This window comes from Vulpes vulpes, chromosome 11 (assembly GCF_048418805.1).
Source record: "Vulpes vulpes isolate BD-2025 chromosome 11, VulVul3, whole genome shotgun sequence".
In the NCBI taxonomy this organism is placed as follows: Eukaryota; Metazoa; Chordata; class Mammalia; order Carnivora; family Canidae; genus Vulpes; species Vulpes vulpes.
The window spans coordinates 1775279-1789403 of NC_132790.1; the positions used below are offsets into that span (position 1 = coordinate 1775279).

The 14125-nt window shown below is 40.9% G+C and overlaps 1 protein-coding gene across 1 annotated transcript in view; it reads left to right on the forward strand.

The window, feature by feature from the left end:
• The window catches only part of LGR4 (leucine rich repeat containing G protein-coupled receptor 4), a 101002-nt gene extending 88506 nt beyond the window's left edge, over positions 1-12496 (forward strand). Inside the window, exons 11-18 of the mRNA XM_072725365.1 lie at positions 1275-1346; positions 2518-2583; positions 3259-3330; positions 4993-5064; positions 5352-5477; positions 6324-6439; positions 6697-6780; positions 9453-12496. Coding sequence (XP_072581466.1) covers positions 1275-1346; positions 2518-2583; positions 3259-3330; positions 4993-5064; positions 5352-5477; positions 6324-6439; positions 6697-6780; positions 9453-10729 — 1885 coding nt within the window. The 3' untranslated portion in view covers positions 10730-12496. The remainder of the gene's footprint in view (positions 1-1274; positions 1347-2517; positions 2584-3258; positions 3331-4992; positions 5065-5351; positions 5478-6323; positions 6440-6696; positions 6781-9452) is intronic.
• The last annotated feature ends 1629 nt before the right edge of the window (positions 12497-14125 follow it).

Genomic DNA, 14125 nt, shown 5'->3' on the forward strand with positions numbered 1-14125 from the left:
ACAGGCAGAGGGAGAAGCAGGCTCCATGCAGGGAGCCTGATGTGGGACTCGATCCCAGGACCCCAGGATCATGCCCTGGGCTGAAGGCAAGGGCTAAACCGCTGAGCCACCCAGGGATCCCCAGAAAGGGTAACATTTTCAAAATTGAATACTCTCAGGTTTCCCAGAGTTGGATCTTCTGTTTAGAAAGGCAGGGTTTAGCAAAATGGGGAATACTGAGCATTTCCTCAGGGATGGCATACAGATGATCGTATAGAGCTAGACTTGCACGTGTTTAATGGAATGCGGTGTGACCTGGAGACATCCGGGAAATCATTTGGGTCACAGTTAAAATGGCAGCCTTTGAACATTGAACACGTGGTTATGGCAGATCTTCCCAGTGGATGGTCTGTGAATGGGGTACGTATGGGTCCGAGCGTTTGCTGACCTTGCAGGCAGCCAGGAGAAGCACGAGGAGGCTAAGGGTCTCCAGCCACAAGGAGCCTTAGCAGAGGGGGTCACATTAATGTTACAGTTTTCACGTATGCCAAGAGGTAAGGAGAAAGAGGTCAGGAACACAGGGCTCAGGGGTTTAAACTTGACTGTTCAGGATGTGTCGAGTATGTTATAGCAGGTGGCGTGAGGAGGGTAGCAGGGACCCGAGATGGGAAGAACCACAAGGAGGCCCTGGGAGTAGTCCCCTTGCTAAGCGAACACCTTCACCACCACTGGCGTTCCCCCCCCGTGTGGCCTGAGACCCCACCACCCCTCTGTGCATCATTTCATGCGTGATCTGCGCAGCCGCAGTAGCAATGAAGAGGGGATCAGATGCTGGAAGCAGCCCCAAGGGGAAAGCACAGGACTCGGTGTTGACCGCAGGTGGGAACATGGAAAGGGAGCGGGGAAGAGAGGACATTTCCGAATGGTGAGTTGGGTTGCCTGAAAACACAGAAACAAAGTTCGGGGCGCAGGATGCTAAGTTGCCTTGGCTGTTTGGGTGTGAGGCCGTGCTGCAGGGGATTGTAGTCAGGCTGTGGCCGTGGGTTACCGGTGTCGTTGGTCCACGTGAGAAGGCAGTCTCGTCGTCTCGTGTCACGAGCTTTTCGGCCTTCCTGTGCAAATGAGACCCATAAAGGAGGGCTAACCCCACAGGCCTGACCTCAAGGAGTCGGTAGGCAGTGGGATCCAGACTCTGGTTCCTCTGCCATCATGGGTGTCTTTGTGTACGTGAGAATCGCGTTTTGTTTACCATCTCAACTTGGACCATTTCTTAGATGAACAATGTTTTTCCACAGGACCTTGACAGGCACAAAGATAAGCAGCATATCCAGCAACTTGTGCCAAGAACAAAAGATGCTTAGGACTTTGTAAGTCGGGTCCCTCTTCCCTTCCCATACCTTTTCTTTTTATACCGAGTTTTATTTTTGATAAGCTATTTTCATTGACTGATTTTAAGGTAGAATTATGTCTTCTTTGTTCTCTTTATGGAAATGAGCAGGTTTTGTAGTGACCTTAGGGTCGGTCGTGTATATTTCAATTCGGTTTTAGGGTTATGTGGATGTCACACATCTTGTGACTTTTACTTTGAACAGAGTAAAACCAGACAGGCTCTTCCTTGGTATTTTTCTTACCTGGACTCCCTTGTCCTTCCTCGAGATGCCTCAGGAGAGTCAGCTCTCCCCAGTTTTCTCTCTCATCCATAACCTAAGCAGAGCCCAAATCTTTCTTGGGTCAGGAACCAGCTAAGCATGGAGCTTTCCAAAAACTTAAAACTCTCCTGGAAATTAAAAGTAAATAAAGGATGTCGAAATGTCACAAGAACAAACAATGAAGTTACTAAGTTGTTAATAAGTATTCAGCGGAGAGAGTAACGAAATAAGTGACTGGTTGATTAGGCAAATCATTAAGTGCTCTGGAGCATCGAGCATCGTGACCACTACTGAGGAAACACTGCAGTGGGATTAGCTGAGTTATTGAGTCTTCAAATTTAAGAAAATTTTTCTGAAAATGTGAGCTCTGCATACCACTCTTCACAGCTTTATTATTAAATAATAACAGAGAAATTATTTATAATATAAGCAGTACTATAAAGATATAAATGAAAAACCACATAAATTACCACTGAGACATTATTTTTATGGATTTTCCATATTATATGTTTATGTATTTCTTTCTTTTCTATGCTTAACGTTTTTAAATTTTATTTAAATTTTTTTAAAATTTAAGTGTTTTTAATATATTTTATATTGTCTATACTCAGTATTATGTACATGAAGTTTGCAGATCTTAAGCCTGTTCTATCACTAAGGTATCTAGAAGGTTACAAGTCTTAGAAAAAAAAAATAGTTGCTTTTTTTCAGCGCTCTCTTTATTTTAGATCTTCTTACCTGGACTTCCTGAGTATAGCTCTTTTAATTTAGTATTCTGTTGCTAAATACTAAGTATAGTATTAGATACTTTGATACTCCTGAGTATAGCTCTTTTAACTTAGTATTCTGATAACGTAGAAATTAATTTGTGAATTTTCGTTGTTTTAAGGGATTTGTCTTACAACAATATAAAAGACCTTCCAAGCTTTAATGGTTGCCATGCTCTGGAAGAAATGTAAGTGGGTCTTTGATATATACTCTTTTTGCTGTGGTTTATTGTTGTGTCATCGAACGAACATGTTCTATTTTAAATAATGGCTTTACTATTAAGAATTCAGAAATATTAAGGAAAGACATGCGTATAGTCAAGTGTTCCTGTGAATAAATGTCAAATCGTACTAGGTACGGTCGTGCAGCCAGCGTTTATCGGGCATTCTGTGAGATTTCATGGGCGGAGGGCTGTGTACACCAAAAAACACGCAAATAAAACCTGTTCTTGGCTATTGAGGGAAACCAAACGTGGACACCTACTGTGTACCTATAAGCTCTGGTGGAAGTTGGTTTGGAGCAGGGAGAGGAAGGGGTTCATTCTCCCTTTCCTGATCCCTTTCTTCCTACACCATTTGGTATGGTTGTCTTGTCCTGTGTCCTTTTTTTTTTCCTTTACCATGTTGCCTTCCTGCTCTCCTGAGTGAGGTTGCTAAGGAATTTAGTTAGTACACGTTAATTCCCGGTATCCATTGGGATGGAATACCAGTTAGTCCAACCCTTTGGTGTTACAACCGAGGAAATGGCAGTTCTCTTTACTTTCAACGAGATCAATCAGTGTTAATCATGAATTTAAACTGAGAAAAAGTTGAAGAGATGTTCTCTTTCAAACTCAAAAATATATATATATATATTTTTTTAGTTCTCTGCAACGTAATCAGATCCACCAAATAAAAGAAGGTACTTTTCAAGGCCTGGTCTCTCTGCGGATCCTGTAAGTTTCTCTTTGATTATTTAGAAACAAATACAATTTTTGTCCACCTATAAATTAATACATCATTATAATTCCCATAAGTGATACACTTAAAGATGCAATTTATTATGTATAAGTATTGTTCAAATTATACCACATGGTGCTTTATCAATAATCTGCTTTCAGTATTTCTTTTTAACCTTTCGCTTTTTATTTAGTAATTTTTACCTTAGCTGATTTATGATACCGTACATTGGTAGGTGAAAAAGCATAATGTGTGTATAACCTGAGAAACAGAGTTTGTTTGTTTTCTCGTGGTACTAATGAGGTTTGCAAGTGCATTAGGGCAGCGAGAGGCAAAGGGTCCAGCCTGCCTCCGATTTTGGCAAGTTAGGTTTTATTGGAACACAGCCTTGCCCTTTCGTGTAAGCGTTGTCCAGGGCTGCTTTTACCATACTGTGGCAGAGTTGACTAGTGAGAGGCCATATGACCTAATGGTGAAAATATTTACCCCCTGGCCCTCCACAAAAGAAATTTGCTGACCCTTGCACTGGGGTATGTATCATAACAAATATAGCTAATAATATGCAGCAGAAGCACTCATTGGAAAAAATGTATTTGTATTTGAGTGTGTATTTGTGCCAAATATTCTATTAAGCACTTGGAGATAGAGAGGTGGCTAAGACAGGCCTTGTCCCCACCTTCACAGAACCTCAGTGCAGGAAACACAACACACTGAAATATAGTGAGCACTTTTAAAATAACAGAGCAAATTTGGAAATTTGAAGATGGAGTGAAATTACATGTATTGAATCCTATCTTCCAGTAGCTCTCCAGTAAGACACTGAAAATGCTTTCTACTAGAAAATATTTTGTTAGAGGTTGGGATCCTTCCTTGTGCCTGACAGGCTTGCGTGTGTGGGTCTGGGCAGTAGCGAGGAAGGGGGCTGGCTCCTAGCTGCCATCACTTCTGGAGCGCTGATAAGCGACAACAATGAAAAGTGGCCTTTCCATGATTCGGAACCAAGTTTGTCCGGCTGTCTGTTATCTGGGAGATGCGTAATGGAATGACTTTATCCAGCCTCTAAATTTCCATCAAGGCTCCGTCTAAGTGTGGTTGCAGATTATTTCTCTGTGTTATTAATTTCTCAGGGCGTGTTTTTGAATATAGTACAGCTCTGGTGTTGATATGATTTTTATTTCCTGCTTGGGGGAAAAGAATGATATCTGAAGCCCTTCTGGAATGCTCTTGTTTACATATTGATTGTTTGTCTTCCGTGGGGGCCTTATCACTGACCTTTGAGAAGGCAAATAGTATGAAACCTGTTTTTATTTTCAGCTTTGTCAGGAGCTGAGTTTTTCTTCGCCTACTAAATAGTGCCAAAGGTTATATCACATCATTTATATTTTTGAACGGGTACCAGAATGATAAGGTGGAGAAAATTCACAACTGTTTTAAAACAGATGCCAGCTAGAATTACTGCGCCGTGGAACCCATTCCAAGAAATAGATTTTTGTGAAGGGGGGAGGGATTGAACATAAACACGAAGTTGTTGGACAAGATTAATAAGATTTGTTATCTTATCAGGGATACTGTGACTACTTCAGATTCCAAAGTATGGTCAGACTAACTGCAATTTGAATTTATTTGCAAAGATTAACATGCTCCTCTTGCCCTTGCAGAGATCTGAGTAGGAACCTGATCCATGAAATTCACAGCAGAGCTTTTGCCAAGCTTGGGTCAATAACTAACCTGTAAGTTGATGATTTTGTGCAGTCATACCGTGAAGGGGATGCATAATCTACAGAAACTTGTGTCTTAGCATTGTCCCATGGACGTTTTTTTCTGTTCGGTTGCTCCCTTGCGTAAATGCGAACCTGCATTGATACGGTAATGCCTTCTTAGACAGCAAGATGAATGCCAGGCCTGTTGTTTCAGCACAGCTGAACTTCCTCTTGGGGCTCTAATATTTATGATGTTTACACATGTACAGATGTTCTTGCATCTTAGGAGTTAATGTGAGCTCTCATTCACATTTCAGAGATATAAGTTTCAATGAATTAACTTCATTTCCTACGGAAGGCCTCAATGGACTAAATCAGCTGAAACTTGTTGGCAACTTGAAGCTAAAAGAAGCCTTGGCAGCAAAAGACTTTGTTAATCTCAGGTGTGTTTTTGCTTATTTTTCTTTTTTGTTGAAGCTATGGCGAGCCCCTAAATTATAGAGTATGCTGGTTTTTTGCTGTGGTTCCCGGATTTTCTGGGAGGCTGTAATTTAAGAGTATTTTCTACCTCAGTCCTCACAAATTTGGTAAAAAGTAGAACATAAGCATTATTTCCTAGATTTTGAGATCATGAATTGGAGCCCTTGAGACTGTCAGGGAGATAACATAGCCATTCATCAGACTGGATTTTTTTTTTTTTTTACTTTTTACAGCAGATTTGTCACTAACACTGTAGCAGGAACCACATAAATGTGACCTACAGAAAACTGACACAATGCTATATTTCACAAAGACATTTTGATATAATAGAGACAGGACTTGCGGATAGTACTGTGGGAGAAGAGAATAAATATTTTTACTATACTTTGTGAACAGAATAAATTCATTTAATGCTAAAAAGTTGCAAATGATCTGAGACATTACTTTTAACTGAAACTACGAGTATCATATGATAAATTAGGCGTGGTTCATTCATGGGTTAAAGGAGTCTGATAAGATTTCACTTTAAACTGCAGTATTACTGCTAAATTTTAAATATGGGTTGTTTTAAAATCAGTTTTTAAAAGCTTATCTCAGATGAAGAGAGGAAGTCAGAGTTGTCGTCTGACACCAGAGTCTTTTCACAGATGGGGATACTGAGGCCCCAGAGAGGCTAGTGGCCAGCGTTTAAAGCATGTGACAGTCAGGTCTTTCTGACTCCGGGGCTCTTAAAGCTGGAAATACTTTCTACAAAACAAAAGCATCTGTGTGAGGTTGTTATTCAATGTACGTTTTACCATTTTTTCCAGGTCTTTATCCGTACCATATGCTTATCAGTGTTGTGCATTTTGGGGTTGTGACTCGTATGCACATTCAAACACGGAAGATACCAGCCTCCAAGACCACAGTGTGGCAAAGGAGAAAGGCAAGTGCTTGTACTTTTAAGAACAGAACACTCTCGATGCCGCTGATTGAAGTCTCTCCTATTGTAATCGTTTGTGAAGGACAGATATGAAATACGTGAGAAAATGGCATTTGCTGTGTTACTGGCATCCTTGATATGTTACAAAGCCTCATGGAGGCTGAACTTAGGTCATGGACAAGAGAGAAGACTGCAGAAAAGTGTGGTTCTTTTCGATTGCATAATGCTTGAATTAAACACAGTTCATGTCATCTATTCAGGTCCCACCGATGTAGCAGGTGTCACGAGCAGTGCGGAAAATGAAGAACATAGTCAAATAATTATCCACTGTACGCCCTCCACAGGTATGCCCTGCACATCTTGCTGCAGTTTCTTGCTTTCAGTGAATGTTAGGCAAACCTGTCTGAAAGTTGTGGGGAGAGATGTGATCTTTGTAACAGGAGTGGGACTGGATGATGTCATAAGGCCTCTGCCTTGAAGCATGGTCTGTGTACCAGGAGCTCAGGCATCTCTTACAGAAGCTCGGTCCCAGGCTCACTGACTTGGGGTCTCGGTGTTCATAAGCTCCCCAGCGGGTTGTGTGCATTCAAAACGGAGAGGCACTTTCTGAGCGCTTCTTGAACTCTAGGGCTAGTTCTGAAAGTTACTACCTGCAAGGATTTTTAGTGTTACATATATATATATATATCTTTTAATGCAACCTTGCTTTTCCTTTTCCTTCTACTCTATTTCATTGAACTTTAGTAGACTTGGGAAAGTTATGAAAATGAGACCGCATATTTGGTTGTGACGTAACGTTGGATTATGACTCATCTCTCAGGGAAGATGGATTTGGAATTCTGTGAAAGAAAAAATAATTGGCCACCTTGTGTGCTATGAAGTAGATTCTTTTTTTTTTTTTTTAAAGATTTTATTTATTTACTTATTTGAGAGAGAGCGAGTGAGAGAGCACAGGCAGGGGGAGGGGCAGAGGGAGAGGGAGAAGCAGACCCCCCCACCGTTGAGCAGGGAGCCTGATGCGGGGCTCGATCCCAGGACCCTGAGGTCATCACTTGAGCCAAAGGCAGACGCTTAACCAGCTGAGCCCCCTGGCCTCCCCGAATCGTGAGCTCTTTAAGGGGCTGTGTTTGTATTCTTTTAATACTTGGTACAGTGCCTTGTGGAGAATGAGCTTAAGGTGACCAGATGAGCGAATGGAATTGGCAAGAATCATTTCAGTTTAGGCAATGTATTTGGTCTCTGAATGAATTGTTGGAAGTTAAGAGGGTGCAGCTCACTGCCTCCCTGGCCTTCCTGTGGTCCTTGTGTTGGAGAATGTGCCTAAGGACCCGACATCCCAATGGGAAGGGAAGAGCTTGGTTACAGGGGAGACTAGTCCTGAAGGGGCTGCAGCCGAGAGATCTGCGGCACGCCCGCCTCCCCACTCGGTTGTAACTACGCACAGACACCCAGGGGCTCACTCAGAAGCAGGAGGTAGTGGCGCGTGGGGTCCTCCTGTTAGAACAAGAGGACGCAGCAGCTTTTCAAAGACAGAGACCTGGGTGGAGCCTGCTTCCCAGGCTTGTAGGGGAAAGTACCTCCACCTGCCAAACACTTGCAGAAGGGTGTCCTGTTCTCCAGCCAGAGGAGCCTACTCCATTCTTCCTCGAAGGAGGATGAATTCAGATACAGAGAGAAAAGCGAAGGCTTCCTCTTAACACTCCCTGAGGGAGGAATAAAAATATTAATTACTTGATCAAAAGAAAATTTTTTAAAGGTTCTTGTGATATCTGGAAGTCAGGGATATAGGCGTTACAGAGCTGGCTCGCTAGGTCTGTGAATGTTTCAGTGATCTAAATGGTTTTATGGGACGGCTCCAGCGTCGTGACAGTTCCGAAGGATAAATCAGAACATGTGTTTAGGCAACTGTAACACATAGTTTTCTTGTGCTCTGTAAACAACATTTCGTTTTTCTTTACTAATTTTAAAATAAAATAGTTGTCATTTGTGACGTAACTAGCCTGCTGGAGTCCGGAGTCTGTTACTAGAACATACAATTTAGTTACTAAATTGGTTCCTGCAATCCTAGTGTAAGTTGCACGGGGCCTCAGTGGATATAGCTTTGTACGCATTTAACATCCAGCGTGGTTTTGCCCTCGCTCCACTGTCTTATTGAATAACCTTTATCAGGGCAATCGAACACTTTGACATCTCAGTTTCTCTGGATGAAAAGTGGGTATAATAATGTCTATCTTCACCTACTTCATCAGGTTGCCCTTGAAAGTCATAAGAAATGTGGAAAAAAATAGACGTATACATACATGTGTGTACATAAATAGTTTTTAAAAGCTGTATCAGCACTAGGAAGGAGGAAGAAAGGGCCAACAATGTGCCTAGTGACCTGCTTAGGTACCTCATGTATATAATTTTACTTAAGCTACATGGTGCTGTGAATTAGGCAATATTATCCACGAGCGAGAAAATGAAATGTAGAGGGTTAAGCTGCTTTCTCAAGAGCAGCAAGTTATGAACCCTAAATTAAAACCCTCGTTTAGGGTCACCTGGGTGGCTCAGCGGTTTGGCACCTGCCTTCAGCCCAGGGCGTGACCCCGGGGTCCTGGGATCGAGTCCCCCCATTCGGGTTCCCTGTAGGGAGCCTGCTTTTCCCTCGGCCTGTGTCTCTGCCTCTCTCTGGGTGTCTCTCATGAATAAATGAAGAAAATCTTTTAAAAAATTAAAAAAAAACCACCCTAGTTTATGTGATTCCAAGCCTTCAGTTTACCAAGTACTTTTCACGTATAAGACACTGTACTATATATATATGCATATCCCTGTATGGCTTTACCGAATATTTAATAAATAGCCTAGTCCAATGACTAAAATAGCTAAGAAATAGTAATTTTAAAAATTTGGTTCAATTCAGTTTTGGTAGCAGATTTAATTATCCTAAATGGACTGCCTTTAGTTTTTCTCTGAACCTATAGCATATGGGAATATGGTGTTTCCTAAATTGTCTTATTTCTCTCTCTTGTTTTAGGTGCTTTTAAGCCCTGTGAATATTTACTGGGAAGTTGGATGATCCGTCTTACTGTGTGGTTCATTTTCTTGGTCGCATTGTCTTTCAACCTGCTTGTCATTATAACCACATTTGCCTCTTGTTCATCTCTGCCTTCCTCCAAATTGTTCATAGGCCTGATTTCTGTATCCAACTTATTCATGGGAGCTTACACCGGCATCTTAACTTTTCTGGATGCCGTGTCCTGGGGCAGGTTTGCTGAATTTGGCATTTGGTGGGAGATCGGCAGTGGGTGCAGAATAGCGGGGTTCCTTGCTATTTTCTCTTCAGAAAGTGCCATATTTCTATTGATGTTGGCAGCTGTGGAAAGAAGCTTATCTGTCAAAGATATGATGAAAAATGGGAAAAGCAATCATCTGAAGCAGTTCCGGATTGCTGCCCTTTTTGCTTTTCTGGGAGCTGCAGCGGCAGGCTGTTTTCCACTTTTCCATAGAGGGGAATACTCTGCATCACCCCTGTGCTTGCCATTCCCCACAGGAGAAACGCCCTCGTTAGGATTTACTGTGACCTTAGTGCTATTAAACTCGTTAGCATTTTTATTAATGGCCATTATCTACACAAAACTTTACTGCAACCTGGAAAAAGAGGACCTTTCAGAGAACTCGCATTCTAGCATGATTAAGCATGTCGCCTGGCTCATCTTCACCAATTGCATCTTTTTCTGCCCCGTTGCGTTTTTCTCATTTGCGCCGTTGATCACTGCAATCTCCATCAGCCCTGAAATAATGAAGTCTGTTACGCTGATATTTTTCCCGTTGCCCGCTTGCCTGAATCCAGTCCTCTATGTTTTCTTCAACCCAAAGTTTAAAGAAGACTGGAAGTTACTGAAGCGACACATCACCAAGAAAAGCGGCTCGGTGTCAGTCTCCATCAGTAGCCAAGCAGGCTGTGTGGACCAGGATTTCTACTATGACTGTGGCATGTACTCGCATTTGCAGGGTAACCTGACTGTGTGTGACTGCTGTGAATCCTTTCTTTTGACAAAGCCAGTGTCCTGCAAACACTTAATAAAATCACACAGCTGTCCTGCGTTGGCCGTGGGTTCTTGCCAAAGACCAGACAGCTATTGGTCTGACTGTGGCACGCAATCGGCCCACTCCGATTATGCGGATGAAGAAGACTCCTTCGTCTCCGACAGTTCTGACCAGGTGCAGGCCTGTGGACGAGCCTGCTTCTATCAGAGTCGAGGATTCCCTTTGGTGCGCTATGCTTACAATCTACCACGAGTTAAAGACTGAACTGATGTGTCTGTAACTGTTTCCCCCCCATGAACCAAAATCCCAGCATTTATAGACTGAACCCTAGTCTCATCTTTCATCTGGGAAGCACTTCTGTGATCACTGCCTGGTGTGTCACTTAGAAGGAGGAGAGGGTGGCAGTTTATTTCTTAAACCAGACGTTTTCAAAGAACAAGTGCCTAAACTGTCAGTCGATGAAAAAAAAAATGCAATGTCCAAGCAATGTGTGGTCTCTTTGGAACCAATTTGTAACTTGAAAAGATTTTATGTGTATCATAGCAATATAACATTAGGCTTTCCTGATCCATAAGGAGCAAATTGATACCTGTCTCTGAATTAAGCACAAGATGAAGAACAGCTGTTAATATTTTTTTAAGAATATTTTAAAATGTGATTTTATGTAACTAAGAAAAAAATCTTGCTCATTTTACCTAATGTTGCATCATTAATCTCAGGACAACTTACTGCAGGGCCAAAAAAAAAGGGATTGTCTCCCAGGTAGAGCTGTGAGAGTAGAGGAATAGGCATCGTCATCTTATTGCATTTTCTGGTCCCATCTTTGACATAATAGAATCATAAATTTTGTTTGACTTATAAGCCCAAAACCTGGAGATGTTTTTAAAACAATATTAACAACTGTTAGATTCTTAAAGAATAGCTCAACCTTTGTTTTCAGTCATTACACATTTCTTTGGTGAGATCACAGTGATTTTTTTCCTCTATGTCTTGTGACCACACTAGAAAAAAGTAAAGGACTAATTGTTGTGTGGGTTTGGTAGAGATTTGGATAAACTACTAACTAATATGGGATTTCAGTAGTATCTGAGGGACTTGATGGCTCCGTGGGATGTTCTCATGAATAAACATTTCTTAATGTCATTGGCTGTACCAACATCTTCCAATTTTGTTGGTATGTTGTCTACGTAGAGTGTGAACTACACAGAAGGTAAACAGTGGTAAATTATTGTATCAGTTTGGAAGAAATTGGGAGTAATTATGACGCAAAGCACTTATAATTATTTCTTAGTGAGCTGGATTCTCCGGAACCTGTGCTATTACAAGGTAGCTTCCATATAGTTTTTCCTTACTGTGATTTAAATACAGAAGAGCCTATGCAACAGTTCAGATGCTGTGTTCTTGCGAGACAAAACAAATGTTTTATTTAAGAAAAAAAAATGAATAAAGCTTAGGCCTGTGTCTTCAGCAATTAGAATTTTTACTTGATTCTTATCTACAGACTTTTGACATGTCACTATGTGGAGTCTTAAAGTTATAAATGTTCAGTATGTTTTTTGAACAATATGCTAAATCGATAGCAAACCCACTGCCATATTAGTTATTCAGGATATACTAAAAGACATTAAGCTAGATTGCAGTTTAATAATTAAACTGTATATACTGTGCATATAATGAATTTTTATCTTATGTAAATTATTTTTAGAACACAAGTTGGGAAATGTGGCTTCTGTTCATTTCGTTTAATTAAAGCTACCTCCTAAACTATAGTGGCTGCCAGTAGCAGAATGTTAAATTGTGGTTTATATACTTTTTTGCATTGTAAATAGTCTTGGTTGTACATTGTCCGTGTAATAAAAACAGAATCTTTGTATATCAAAATCATGTAGTTTGTATAAAATGCGGGAGGGATTTATTTACAGTGTGTTGTAATTTTGTAAGGCCAACTATTCACAAGTTTTTAAAGTTGCTATCATGTTTGTATATTTACACATCTGATAAATATTAAATCATAACTTGGTAAAAAAAAAATGTAACTAAAGGTTTTTCTTTTTCCAAAAGTCAAGTCACATAAAACTTTGCATTCATTTAAAATATGGAATAGCAGATACGTAAACTATGTGGTAAATTGTGCTATAGACGTAGTGGGAGATACACAGTGTTTTGAATTACTGAAGTTCTAGAAATCTGGCAACCTGTTTTGCCTTAATGTGTAACGAGGTATGATCCTGAATCTGCTTAACGTTAAAGTAAGCAAATTAAAACATTTTTTGAGTGAAGAGTATTAGAAGAAATGTTTGAAGAACACCTTGCTGAAATTTAGAGCTAAGTCTGAACCCTACACATGGAAAACAAATTGGGAAATTTAAGAGAATAGATCTTTATTGAAAAGCAAGTGACTGGACGGAGGGACGAGGGGGCTGACTGGCTCAGTAGGCGGTGCGTGCCGCTCTCGATCTCAGGGTCTTGGGTCTGAACCCCGCATTGGGTGTAGAGATTACTTAGAAATAAAATCTTAAAAACAACAACAACAAATCATTGGGGCTCCTGGCTGGCTTAGTGGGTGGAGTGTGCGACTCGCGATCTTGGGTTGTAAGTTCCAGCCCCATGTTGAATGTCGCGATTACCTAAAAATAAATAATAGATAAAAGCAAACGATTTAAAATCCCACTTGTTACCAAATGTAGTCAGTTGCCCAAATGCTTAGATCTAAATATTCACAATCATGAAGCCCTTGTTTTACAGATGAGAAAATAGGCAGCTTGATGAAATTTAAGTGAATACCTAAGTCACACACAACAAATTAGAAACCAAATCAGCACCCAGTGCCTCTTAATTTGAGACATAGCTTTTTGGTTTCGTTCATTTGTTTTAAACTTAAGTATATGTCTGGAATTCCCATAACAAAAAGGAGAACAATATAATTACTCCTTCCATCCCTTCGGCCTTCAGCCCAGGTACCCATCACCCAAATGTGGCAATTATCAACAGCACAGGGTAAGTCTTGTTTCATCTCCACCCCATTCACTAACTCCTTCTAATCCGTCTGCCCCCTTGGATTAGTATTATTTTTTAAAGATTTACTTAATTTTTTGGAGGGGGGGCAGTTTTAAGCAGGGTCCCTGCTGAGCACGAAGCCAGACACAGGCCCGGGCCCAGACCTTTGAAACCATGACCTGAGCCGAAACTTGATATTTGACGCCCCACCCACTGCGCTACTCAGGGGGCACATGCCCCTTGAATTATTTTGAAGTGGACCTAAGACATGTTTCATCTGTAAATATTTCAATATGTCCAGGGACAAATTTTTAAGTTGCTTAATATATTGCTACAAGGCTAACTGGTAACGGTGTTATTCTTGTAACCAAGTCAGGGATTTTTAAGCCAAAGTTACTCTATACAAGGTTTTACAAAGCTAGCAAAAAATATAAATTCATCTCAAATATATACTGTCAAAGTGAAAAAAAAATGAGTAGTGAGAAGTTACTAAATTAATATCCACAAACTTAAGGGGAGAGGCCTCTTTTTAAGCTTATTTATACGCTTATATATAATTCTACCAAACTTGAGGGGCACCTGGGTGGCTCAGTTGGTAATGTGCCTGCCTTTGGCTCGGGTCATGATCTCAGGGTCCTGGGATCCAGCCCCCCTAGCTCGGCT